At 31.8% G+C, this 14,536-nt stretch overlaps 1 protein-coding gene across 2 annotated transcripts; it reads left to right on the top strand.

Annotated features, from left to right (window-relative positions):
• The first annotated feature begins 906 nt into the window (after positions 1-906).
• LOC139519164 (toll-like receptor 4) lies at positions 907-13,201 on the top strand. 2 transcript variants are annotated; one of them, XM_071311001.1, is made up of 2 exons: positions 907-1,050; positions 10,506-13,201. In XM_071311001.1, exon 2 carries the CDS (start codon positions 10,511-10,513, stop codon positions 13,040-13,042), a length of 2,532 nt encoding a protein of 843 aa, XP_071167102.1. In that variant the 5' UTR covers positions 907-1,050; positions 10,506-10,510; the 3' UTR covers positions 13,043-13,201. The 2 variants fall into 2 exon arrangements, with proteins under 2 accessions (XP_071167102.1, XP_071167101.1); XM_071311000.1 differs by lacking the exon at positions 907-1,050 and adding an exon at positions 2,491-2,515.
• Positions 13,202-14,536: the final 1,335 nt, after the last annotated feature.

Genomic DNA, 14,536 nt, shown 5'->3' with positions numbered 1-14,536 from the left:
CAGGTTCCTCGAGAACATTCACAAAATGATCGCTATCATCATTTGTGAGACATTATATTCCTTGTTTCTTTTGATTGTATTTAGAATTCCTCGTCAAATCAAAATGCTACAATTTTACGTAACAAAGCTTCATATAACACACGCGTGTGTTTACCAGATTACTGCATGGGTTAGCACAATTATATTTCATTGTGTTGTACTGCGAACAAGCTAAAAAGGACAGAATTTGAAAGAAAAAAAGATATAGGGATCTTCAAATCGAAAACTATGTTGCAAAAGCAATCATAGTTACATTGTTTAACTTTGTGTAACAACATGTTATTTAAGGAATGACTGTAATATTTTTTCTGTCTATGAAGAAATCACATACAAAATTTGGTGCACACTGAATAACGCGCGTAGCGGGTTATTTAACAGTGTGCACCACATTTTTTATGTGATTTCGAATAGACAGAAAAAATATTACAGTCATTTCTTATAATTTAATTCTAAATTCCATTTTAAACCGTAGAAATCCATGAAAAAACGTTGATGACGTCACGGTCACATGTCTAAATTATGTCTATGGGCTCATAACAAAAAAACGTCAGCCAATCAGAAGACGCATTACAACCAAAATTAAATTATTCCGTAATAGCAGGTGTGCAACCTGCTATTACGGAATAATTGAATTTTGGTTGTAATGCGTGCACTTATTGTTCTTAATATATAATGATTACGATACAACGAAATTTCACCTATCCGGTTATTCATACGTATTTACTTAATATATAATTAGTATACGGAAAAATTGCATGATGCAACTTAAAAAGTAGAATCAAACAATTTCATTCGACGAGAAGTTGCCAATATTTGTCAATGAAGATAAGAATTATCATTCCCCTAAATCTGTAAAACTTACTTTTCACCAAAGACAAAGGACAAGGATGTGAAATGAAGGTCACCGTATAGCTGTCAACAATAGGACAATCTATACCTGACAATATGCTATTTAAGACACAACCACGACAAAAAAAATCGTACTTACTTATACTAAAACAGAACTATTAGGTAAGACACATAAAGAACATTGTAAAATTAAACATGTCTGCAATAATACGACTCCTTAACTAAGGAACAGCGACAAAGCAGTACAACAAACAACAAGTTGTGACTGTGAAGAGCTGGTCTCATCAGATCTGTACTTCATACAAAAACCAGCTAATAATAACAAATATTCGTAAGTTGCCGTGGAACCCAGTGACTTGTCTAATTTTGCTGGTGTCTATGTTTTCAGTGTGTTACGGGAATGCACATAATAGATTTACAGTTAATTAAATAAAACGTTAACTTTGAAATGTTTGAAAAAAAATGCTTGTTAAAATTTAATACAGCATTCAACCAAATCTATAGATTTATAAAAGATTAGAAAAATAAATCTATTGAATGAACAAATGATAAAAATGATAATATCTTTTAATTGTAAGAAGCTTCAGTCCAAGTTTGGTAAACATCCTGGATGGTTTATTAATGTTTTAAAAACTTTAACTGCAGACTGTCAGCAATGTTAACTTGAAGAAAACTAAATCCAAAAGTAATATACTGAAAAAACAGGAAATGCATTTTTACCGAATTACTTCTAGATGCTAGCGTTTTATCTTAAAGCCGCTTCTTTTCAAGTTTGGTACAAATCCAGGATAGTTCCTAAAATTCTAAAAACTTGAACAACAGAGGGAATGTATTTTTAACTCGCAGAAATACTAAGTCAGTGTTATAAGAGGATTTTATTAAGAAAATGGGTTTCTTAATACTATCTTAAGATTATAAACAAGCGTCTGTCTAAGTTTAGTAAAAATCCAGGATAGTTTAAAAAAGTTATTGAAATTTCAAACTCTTTAATTAGAGAGTGAATATTTGTGGACGCCGCCAACGTATATATATTTTTGGGTTGATGTTTAGACGAGTTGTATATATATACATACATATATATATGTCACGATATCTCAGTAGCATGGGTTCGAATCCCGGCTAGAAGAACCAAAAGCAAATTTACAGATCTAACATTGTTGGGTTGATGTTTAGACGAATTGTATATACATAATGTACACAGCCATAATGTAATAGCAGGTGTGCAACTTGCTATTACGGAATAATTGAATTTTGGTTGTAATGCGTGCACTTATTGTTCTTAATATATAATGATTACGATACAACGAAATTTCACCTATCCGGTTATTCATACGTATTTACTTAATATATAATTAGTATACGGAAAAATTGCATGATGCAACTTAAAAAGTAGAATCAAACAATTTCATTCGACGAGAAGTTGCCAATATTTGTCAATGAAGATAAGAATTATCATTCCCCTAAATCTGTAAAACTTACTTTTCACCAAAGACAAAGGACAAGGATGTGAAATGAAGGTCACCGTATAGCTGTCAACAATAGGACAATCTATACCTGACAATATGCTATTTAAGACACAACCACGACAAAAAAATCGTACTTACTTATACTAAAACAGAACTATTAGGTAAGACACATAAAGAACATTGTAAAATTAAACATGTCTGCAATAATACGACTCCTTAACTAAGGAACAGCGACAAAGCAGTACAACAAACAACAAGTTGTGACTGTGAAGAGCTGGTCTCATCAGATCTGTACTTCATACAAAAACCAGCTAATAATAACAAATATTCGTAAGTTGCCGTGGAACCCAGTGACTCGTCTAATTTTGCTGTTGTCTATGTTTTCAGTGTGTTACGGGAATGCACATAATAGATTTACAGTTAATTAAATAAAACGTTAACTTTGAAATGTTTGAAAAAAAATGCTTGTTAAAATTTAATACAGCATTTAACCAAATCTATAGATTTATAAAAGATTAGAAAAATAAATCTATTGAATGAACAAATGATAAAAATGATAATATCTTTTAATTGTAAGAAGCTTCAGTCCAAGTTTGGTAAACATCCTGGATGGTTTATAAATGTTTTAAAAACTTTAACTGCAGACTGTCAGCAATGTTAACTTGAAGAAAACTAAATCCAAAAGTAATATACTGAAAAAAACAGGAAATGCATTTTTACCGAATTACTTCTAGATGATAGCGTTTTATCTTAAAGCAGCTTCTTTTCAAGTTTGGTACAAATCCAGGATAGTTCCTAAAATTCTAAAAACTTGAACAACAGAGGGAATGTATTTTTAACTCGCAAAAATACTAAGTCAGTGTTATAAGAGGATTTTATTAAGAAAATGGGTTTCTTAATACTATCTTAAGATTATAAACAAGCGTCTGTCTAAGTTTAGTAAAAATCCAGGATAGTTTAAAAAAGTTATTGAAATTTCAAACGCTTTAATTAGAGAGTGAATATTTGTGGACGCCGCCAACGTATATATATTTTTGGGTTGATGTTTAGACGAGTTGTATATATATATATATACATATATATATGTCACGATATCTCAGTAGCATGGGTTCGAATCCCGGCTAGAAGAACCAAAAGCAAATTTACAGATCTAACATTGTTGGGTTGATGTTTAGACGAATTGTATATACATAATGTACACAGCCATGTATCACCATCAATGCTGGTGATCCGATGGACAAATCTGTTGTAGAGTTGTCACTGCCTCAGACGTACTTATAAATATAATTATTTTCTGTGACTGTATACTTCATTAATTTGTAGGATCCTTTACTATAGATAATTTAGCTGATCTGTAAAAATAAAATCTTCATGCCTTATATATCATGTACTGTAGTACGACGCTAGATTAAAACTGACGCGGAAAGGTAACACCCGGCCACCGAAAGCTTCAATTTTTATGAAGCCCAGGTGGTCGTGTGATCTAGCGCACCGGTTACAGTGCAGGCGGTTTGGTGTCACGATATCTCAGTAGCATAGGTTCGAATCCCGGCGAGGGAAGAACCAAAAATTTGCGAAAGCATATTTAGAGATCTAACATTGTTAGGTTGATGTTTAGACGAGTTATATATATATAATATATAACAAGTCAAAAAGGGTACAACATCACATTTAAATAACTGTAATATGAACAAATATTAGATATTTCGGATAACAGATATCCTTCTGTTATCCGAAATATCTAATATTTGTTCATTTTATAGTTATTTAATGGTGATGTTGTACCCTTTTTGACTTGTTATATATTATATTTTGTAGTGTACAGAATTATATTACATGATCCATCGCCCTGTGAGGTTAATCGTTGACTATTTATTCAGTCATTTAATATATATGTATATATAAGTACGTCTGAGTCAGTGACAACTCTACAACAGATTTATCCATCGGATCACCAGCAATGATGGTGATACCTGGCTGTGTACATTATGTATTAGTATATACAACTCGTCTAAACATCAACCGAACAATGTTAGATCTGTAAATTTGCTTTCGCATATTTTTGTTTTTGTTCTCCCCTCGCCGGGATTCGAACCCATGCTACTGAGAGATCTTGACACAAAATCGCCTGCACTGTATCCGGTGCGGTAGACCACACGACCAATCCAGGTTTATAAATACAGTTAGTATGGATGCTAGGATATGCATAAAGCATGACATGATATACATATGTCAATTCTATGCCATAATAATAATACTTTATTTCCGTAAGCAAATACAGCTTATTGGATTTACACAATATAAATATCCAATAGATAATATACAGCATAATATAACATTTATACACAAATTATACAAATTAATTAAAGAATTAAGCGGAGTATGACATATAGACATATTAAACTAAAAATAAACATTTGAATAACTAACCATTACGTGCTTTTTCTGCCAAAAATAAATATTTTCCAAGGTTGTTTAGCTCTTTGACATTTCTTACAGATAACAGTTGTACTAATTTAAAAGTAGATGGTCTCTCATAGTAATAACTCTTTATATATTTACATCTGATGTCGTTATATTTATCACATTCTAAAATAAAATGATATTCATCTTCAATAGCATTTTTATTACACATACTACACAAACGTTCATTTCTGGCTATACTATAGTATCTACCTGTTTCTATACATAGTGCATGAGCATTAATTCTATATCTAGTAATATAAGATCTATACAAACTGTTTAATGGCCGACTAAGGTAAAATTGCATAGTGTGACCATCGTGTAAATACTGATACAAAGTACATTTCGGCGAATTTTCAAAATATGATAAACCTTCAGATACATAATTATCTATAACTCTTTGTTTAAATTCACTCAAAAATAATTGACTGTTTCTAACTCTCTGTGAAAACCAAACATCACTAAAACCATATTTACATAATAAATCTCGTACTTTACAAGACCAATTTAGCTTGTCATTTGGCTTCACACAACTAGATTCGTACATATCATTATATACATGTTTTAAAATACAGTTCTCTGTGTCTAACAATCTCAGCCAGTAGGTTACCATTTTCACATATCTATTTACATACAAGGGCACTCTGCCTAACTCAAAATATACCATGTTATTAACAGTTCCTTTTCTAACTTTTAAAATTCTTTTCATATAATACAAATGCAATTTTTCTATATCTTCGGCTTTATGAAAGCCCCAGACTTCACTGGCATAATTCATTATACTTGTAACATAAGTATCAAATAAAGATAGTAAAGTTTCTATATTAAAAAATTCATCATATGTTTTGCTAAGTAAGCTGAAAGTAGCTTTTCTACCCTGTTCAGTTAATGTCTTTTGTGTTAAAGAAAATATACCGTTATAATTAAACAATAAACCCAGGTAAACAAATTCATTACATACTTCTACTACTTTACCATTTAAATACCATTTTTCGTTATCTTTTATTTTACCTCTATTACGAAAAATAACAATTTTTGTCTTACTTAGATTTATATGTAACCCATACTGTGTTGAACACTCATTCACAGTATCTATCATTTTTTGTAACTCAATAACACTTTCACTAAAAAGAACTGTATCGTCTGCGTACATAAACAAATATAAATTTAACATTCTGACTTCATATGGCTCAATACCCTGTTTGATTAATTCTATTTCTATATCATTTACATAGAGCGAATATAAAAAAGGGGATAATGACTCCCCTTGCATCAATCCTGCGTTACAACTGAAAAATTCTGAAAACTGACCATCTAACTTAACACATGTTTTCAATTTAGAATACATAGATTTAATTAAACACAATAGATTACCAGTTATTCCACACTTTAGCATTTTTTGCCATAAAATAAGATGTGAAACGCTATCAAAAGCTTTAACATAATCAACAAAGCAACAATATAACCGTTTTCCTTTGCGTAAAGATTTAGCTATAACAGAATGAAGAGCAAAGATTGCGTCCCTTGTACCATATCCTGGAATGAAACCGAATTGCGCATCTGTCAAAATACTGTTTTCTCTACACCATTTCATCAATCTAGTATGTATCACCGATGTGAATAATTTTCCAACGTGAGAAACCAGTGATATTCCTCTATAGTTACCCGTATCATTCATCGAGCCCTTCTTGAATAGTGGTACTAATACACTAGTAACCCATACTTCTGGGAACCATCCTGTACATAATATAACATTAAAAAGCTTGCATAGTAACGGCAGAAGGACAGTTTTACATTCTTTAATAAATTCATTTAAAATATTGTCATATCCTGGTGCTTTTTCACGTTTTAGTTTCTTTACACATATGTCTATTTCTTGTTCTGTAAAGGGGCGATCTAATTCTGAATAAACCACATCATAGTTTTCATCATTTACTTGACCATCTATAATATTGTCTTTCGATACTAAATTCTTGAAATGTGTGACAAAGTCATCTAATGTTAAATTACTATTAAGTGTTTTTCTTTTCCTTCTAAATTTTCTGTAAAAGTATTTTGGGTTGGTTCTTCTCATCGAACTAAACATATCTCCTCTCTGGGTTTTGTAACGTCTTTTTAAAGTATTTTCCATACGCTTAAACCTTTGTTTTGAAATGTTTGAGGAAAGTCTATTTTCCTCACTTCTACATAAATTAAACTGTGATAATGCTCGTTTGTAAGTCCGGTATAACTCTTTACATTCGTCATTTATCCACGGCTTATCTCGGTTAAAACCAGTTACTCCTAAATTTCGTTTTTTGCCGTTACAATAGTCACACTTAACAGTTTTTATCACTTCTCTTTTTGTGTATTTTTCTGTAATGTTTAAAAAAATGTCGTTCGTTTCAGCCACAATATCGTCAATATTGTCCGTTTCATTCATACTATTCACAAGATCGCTTATTTTATCTGCACTTGCACAAAGGTCTCTCTTTATATCATCTTTATACTCTTCATTCCAGTTATAGGTATTATATTTTATAATTTTACATGAACAAAAATCAGTCAATGATAATCCTTTCAGTTTGAAATCAATAATTACAGGAGCATGACATGAAAATGTATTAAAATTACCAATCATAAAATTATTTACTATAGAAAAAGATTCATGAGATAATAACACATAATCAATAACGCTACAACCATTTTTATTTTGAAATGTAAATTTACCACTGCTTTTCCCGAACCGTCCATTACATACTCTAACCCCAGACGATTTACACAAGTCCAAAATCTTTCGACCAAAAGTGTTAGCAGGCTTTATGTCCTCCGTAGTTCGTTCACTAGGTGAATCAGGTGTGTAATCAATTAAACCACTTATATCACTTTGTAATTGAGTACTCAACAGATCATGCCCTATAAAGTCGTTTGCTTTACCAATTCGTCCATTCAGGTCACCAATTATAGCAATGTTACCTAATGCACCATAATGCTCTATATGTTCCTGTAAAACTTCAAATACGTCACAGTCATATTTGCGGTAAAATATATTTTTATCTGGTGGTACATATATAGCACATAAATATAAATCTTTACAATCAGACATTATACTATTGCTTATTTTCAACCATATCATACTGTCTGCACAACATTTTAAGACCTCAAGATACGAATTTAACCACTTTTTATGAAAAACAATAACACCGCCTCCATTACATTTCTTCCTTTGCACATAATTTTTTTCGTAACCTGCTATCTCAAATTCTTTTGGACATTTAACCCAACATTCGTTAAAACATAATATGTCATAATCAGCAATTTCATGTTGAAATTCGGCGTCGGCTAATTTTCTTATCAAACCTTTAGAGATGTTCCAAGAACATACTTTCAATGAATATTTAACGGTTTCTTTTCTGTTTATATTTGTATCATCCCCCGCTAATTCCTATTCATCGTATAAAACTCCCTCAACGAATAACTTGTCCCCAACCAAGTACGCAGTCTTCTTTTCTTTTCGTTTTTCCAACATTACCGGTATTAACTTTTTTCGTTTGGCTAACACTTCTTGTGGATATTGTGGACTAATTCCGAAATCTGACCCCTTTAGTCTTTTTGACGACTTTCGTACCATCTCGCGGTCACTGTACTTAGAAAATTTTACCACTATTGGCCTAGGTCTACTTTCTCCGACTTTTTTTTTACCCAGTCTGTACGCTTTTTCTAATTTAAGGTTCGCTTTGGCATTTTCAATTTTCAATGTTTGTTCACAGAAGTCTAAAATTATGTCTAAACAGTTTTCTTGTATGTTTTTCTTTCCTTCTCCGATATTACCTTCATCTACATTACCCTGAGCCCCGTTCGTCTCCATTTCTACATTTACTATTTTTTCTTCAATTGCAAAAAACAAAAGATTGTTACTCAAGTTTTGCGCCTCAACACCTGCTAATCTCTCCTTCACTGAATTACTGGTAGTTTTTGATACTTCAAAACTTTTTGTCAGAGTTTGAATTTTAGCTATTATCGATTTGTGTTCATCTTTAATGTCTGACATAAATGCAGCACTATGTTCCAATACACTTATTCTTTCTTTACATGTAATTATTTCGGTATCGACATTGCTGAATTTCTGTTCAAAATTATTCAATCTGTGTTCAATAGAATCCAATTTATTGAGTTTGATTTCAATATTGTCTACTTTACAACATAAAGTTTTAAGCATTAACTCAATATCACACGTATTTTGAAGCTGCTGTGGTGTTGGAGGGGGAGGCGGGCTTGTGAAAGGATGTGGGTACTGCTGGAACTGTTGTACAGGCGTAAAAGGGTATGCCATATTTGGAGTACTGGACTGAATTGGCGTGTATTGATTGTAACCTTGATTCATAGTATTAATTTGATCGTAACTATTCGTTGGTGAACTGTTATTAAATGTACTCAACGTATTTTTAGTAGACACTACCTTGTTTTGGTCACTCTTTCTTTTAACTGTACTGTTTGTAAACAAAGAACTGTCCGAGGTAGAATTTTCTGATGAATTATTTCCTTTATCTGGTGTCGATCGCTTCAGTTTCTTGTTTCTTCTTCGTTTTGTCATAACTTGTGTCAAGATAGAACATCCAACAAAATCATTATAAATGCTGTATAAATCCAATTAATTTAACTTTTTCAAGAAATGTTTTAACAAGAAAATTTCACTGCCGCCATAAGACACCCAGAACGATTTTTATTTTAAATTTTACCTATAAGACGCGTATAAAAGTAACAATGTTAATGTTATAGAGCAAACCATTCTACAAAATTAACCGATTCACTAATAAAGTTTTAACAAATATATGTTGACTTAATTTAAGAATGATTTTTTTTTCCACGAGCACCACCAACATTAGTAGCAAATATTTCAACAAAACTTTAAGAACAACGATTATAATCAAAACAAAACAAACACTTCCATATACAGTTAAACGGGTTAATACCACCCGAATTTAGTACAAACAACTTTTTTGTATGTTGTATTTGTCCCCTAGAGCTCAAGAGTTTATGCATGGTGTACTATCTATCATACTGTGAACAAAAGAAAGATTTCATTATATTTTCATATATTTCCTTTAAAATAAAAGCAACAGCTAGTAGCTAGTATAAATCGATCGGTTTTAATCTGTCACTCTGATTTGTTTTCGCTTAATTGAGCAAAGACTATAAAATAGCGGTGTATTACTGTTGCCTTTATCTACATATTCCGTGATAATTAATAGTTCAAATATAAATTGAAACGTGTTACAACTACTGCTTTCGATAACAAAACAAAAATAGTGAAGTACAATGTTTTACCATATATGGAATAAAAAAAGTAAACTTATGTATCTCTCATTTTAAAAGACCTTCTATTCAACTCTATTATTACACTTGTGCAGTCATTTGAAACTTTTCCTGTATATGACAATTCTTTCAGTATATTTTTCATTGTTATTCAACATTATACACCTAAGATGACCCAATTTCAAAAATCACTTTTTTGTCTACTCATTATAGTCCAAACTGACCAGAGGGACAGTCAAACTTTAAAAAAAGTAATACTCCATCTTCATGACTTATATACCATGTACGACGCTATATATGTTTAAAATCAGATACGCCTTATCCTCTCTAAAGATCATCAGCAGCAGAAGAAATTTGTAATTATTGTTCTATAATATTGTTAATATTTTACAGATACTATGGACAGGATGAAAACATTAACAGTTGTATGGCTTGTCTTAAGTTCTATAATTTCAATTGTTTCTGGCAAGAAATGTCCATTAGATCCTCCATGTAAATGTACACAGAAAACGGAAAAGATCGATTGTTCCAGTAAAAATCTTACAGAAATTCCTCCATTACCGAGGAATTTGAGTGAAATAAACTTCAATGGAAATTTGATCACGGAAATTCCTGACGATGTATTTCAACACAACGATCAACTTGAATCATTAGACCTATCCCACAATATAATTTCTAAATTACGGGAGAGATCCTTTTCAGGACTAGTGAGTCTTAAAAGACTACTTCTAAATAACAACAACATAATAGCTGTACATAAATATGCTTTGACTGTCTTCAAGAGTTTGATAGAATTAAACTTTAAAAGGAACCCTTATGACTCATTGGATTTGAACTTAACGGGAATTTCACTTGTTACGGCCAAATTAGACTTTCGACAACCGAACAATATGTCTAGAATGTTTTGGAGAATGCCGAATCTCAGAAACTTGGATGTATCTGGTTTTTCTGGTGAATGTAATGTGAAAACTTTAACAGCGCAAGTGTTTCGACTGTTACCAAAAATCGAAACAATAAATGTGTCGAAATGTTCTATCAATTATATTTACAAAGGAACATTTCGTGAATTAAGCTATTTGACCAATCTTGATGTGTCTGTAAATCGATGTTTAAAGTTTACAGGTATCGAAAATATAACCTACGATCTGCCATATACATCAATTAAAACATTGAATATAAACAGAGTGCATCAAAATTTCGAACTGAATACACAAATCACTATTACAAATGTTCAGAATCTTAGAAATACAACACTAGAAACTTTACACATTGATGGCAATAGAATCCAACTGATTGAACCAGGAGCGCTTTTGCACTTGCCTAAAACGATGCGGAATTTGTTTGCAGCAGAAAATGAATTTTCTTATATATTTTATGGTGGCTTTATTGATGATATCACAAAGGTTCAGGGACAGTTTGTAAATATATCAAATTTGTTTGCAGTACATAACCCAACCGAAGTACCAGAAACATGTGATTTTGTTGAAGACAGCTGTATAAGATCAAAAGACAGCCAAATATTATCACAACTTTACATGCATCCACAGTTGGTAGTAAATAAGACTTATCCAGCTTTTATACCCGTATCGGTTCCTCCAAATTTAACTACGTTTATTTGTAGAGGTTGTAATCTACGATATGAAATTCCTCTTGTTTTTTTAACAAGCAATAAGCTGAAATATATTGACGCTAGCTCAAACATATTTTTTTCTTGGACTGGACCTCTGAAATCTTTAGACAACCTTGAATACGTAAATATATCGAATAATTTCTGTTCCAACATATCTAAGAACTTTTTCATAGGACTTCGAAATCTTAAATACCTTTACATTCAAAATAACTTACTTGGCTTTGTTTTGCCAAAAGATGTAGATGGCGAAATACTACGAGACGTTAAAAAACTTGAAGAAATTGACTTGTCTTTAAATCGAATCCAACAGCTTCCATGGATGTTTTTCAAACAGCAGAGATTGCTCCGAAAATTGACTATAAGTAATAACATGTTAGAAAATATCACATTTGATTTAAGTCATATGGATCACTTGATGTACCTTGATATTTCAAAAAACAGACTGTCATCTCTTTCTCAAAGTTTTCGTGACCAGCTGCAAGAAAAATTTAAACAGAATGAAGAACTGAAAGTTGATATAAGCGGGAATAATTTTCAATGCATTTGTGACAATGTCCATTTCGTTCAATGGGTTTCAATATATCATCCATATCTTGACAACTTACATTTAACAAGCTGCCAGCTTAAAGACAGAACCACACTTAACCTGAAGGAAGCTCAACATATATATGATATGCTTAGAAAGGATTGTTCATCATATACTGCTCTTGTCATAGGAATTGCTATACTAATCGCCTTCTGTGGTTCAATAGTTCTTTGGGGTATGATATATAGATACAGGTGGAAAATACGTTATCTATACTATATAATCAAAAGTAAATACCATGGAACAATAAAAACACCAACCAGCACAGATACTCGCGAATATAAATACGATGCATTCATTTCCTACGACGAACATGACTCAGATTTTGTCCACAATAATCTTCTACATCAACTTGAAAGAGATGGAGGACTCAAACTTTGCATTCATAAAAGGGACTTTGTTCCAGGAAACGACATCGCGGCTAATATTACGTCATCTATTCATGTTAGTCGTAAAGTAATAATTGTTATGTCATGTCATTTTCTAGAATCGTACTGGTGTATGTTCGAATACAACATGGCAAGAATGGAAAGTATTTATTCCAGAGATAAAGAGAATATTTTATTTATGATTTTCTTGGAACAAATTCGACCTGGGCAACTACCACTACATATTCTTGAGCTTGTGCAAGACCAGTCTTACATTGAGTATCCGAATGATGAATATGGCAACACGGTGTTTTGGGAAAAACTACGAGAAGTCCTAGCACATTAATACTGGTACAGATAAGAAGAATAGCAGTACTGATTTTCGAAGTTCAAAAATCAGAACGGAGTTAGCGATCGTCTTCTAATACAATAAACTTTTTAATTCCTAAGAATCAGATCTGTTAAACAGCATACATTATATGAAATAACATACTATACACATGTATTATGTTGTCATTTTATGAATTTATCTTTCATTTTGATGATTAGTCGACATTTATTAAAATTTATTAATCTGATTTTGAATAACTACATCCAATATGAGGTCAAGGTCATGTGAAACCTGCCAGACAGATATGTTCCCTTTGAATCATTTCATACACAAAAGATAATTAACTAAATGAGTATAATATCTGAGAAATAGACCAAACACAGACAAAACATGGTTTGATGAAACATGAAGTTGAGGTCAAGGTCAGATGAAAACTATAAGACGTACACCTGATAATCATTCCTAAAAAAAGTTGAAATATAGCTTATTGCATTTAAGATAGGTCTTGAACACGTATATTTAACCTTTCTCTCGACCCATGAAATGACCAATCTCAGATGAACCGTGCCTAACATTTTACAGACGTTGCAATTGAGAAACCCAAGAGTATTTCACTTGACATAAAAACTTTTTTAAAGCAGTCACTGAACAATGCATATGCTGCCAAGGAGAATGGACATATGACAGATGAAAACTTCGTAACACAAGTTATGTGCATAAAAGATATGAAGAAACCAGGTCATATACCTTCTGAAATGAAAAGCTTTATACGAACAGTTTACCTGTGTCCACTCACTTTGTGAAAACTAGATATGGCCCTTTATTCTTCTCTGTCATATGCTTGAATATAGTTTCACATATTTTAGATTTGACAAACTGATGTTAACATACAAATTGAAATTGTTACGCTGTTTGTAAGACACAAATGATGACCCCGCCTAACCATAGGAAATTATAAATTTTACACTATGGATGATGGTGTAACCGATCTAAAAGGAGAAAACCAGACAAACCATGATCTATTTATGCAGCTAGTAACAAAATAGTGACTGTCATTTTAAGAATACAATGTATTTGAAGAAAAAAAAATCAGAAAATTTGTAAAATAAATAGAGAATGTGTCCCATGCATATCACATAAGGTTAAAAGGGACATAACTAAAAAATGGTTAAAGTTAAGCTATCCAAATTTGTACTTGATCTAAATTTTGTGGTAATAACAATTATGTATAAGTATCATATCATGCGTTAGAGAATGGAAACAAATAAATCAGCAATTTTCCGTTTGTAGAGGGGCATAACGGTCAGAGTGACACAACCAAAATTTAAACTTGATCTGTTTTTTTTTGGTAATAAGCATTGTATATAAGTTTCATACCATTTGGTTGAGAGAACCTAAAGTAAGAGAACATAAACTAAAAATTTAGCAGTTTGTCCGATTGTTACAGGGCACAACTCTAAAACGTTTTTAAGGGCATACGATACAGTTACAGGGGAGGTAATGACGTTG

This window comes from Mytilus edulis, chromosome 4 (assembly GCF_963676685.1).
Source record: "Mytilus edulis chromosome 4, xbMytEdul2.2, whole genome shotgun sequence".
NCBI classification, from domain to species: Eukaryota; Metazoa; Mollusca; class Bivalvia; order Mytilida; family Mytilidae; genus Mytilus; species Mytilus edulis.
Note: the sequence above shows the minus strand (reverse complement) of the source record. Positions and strands in the feature narration are given on the sequence as shown.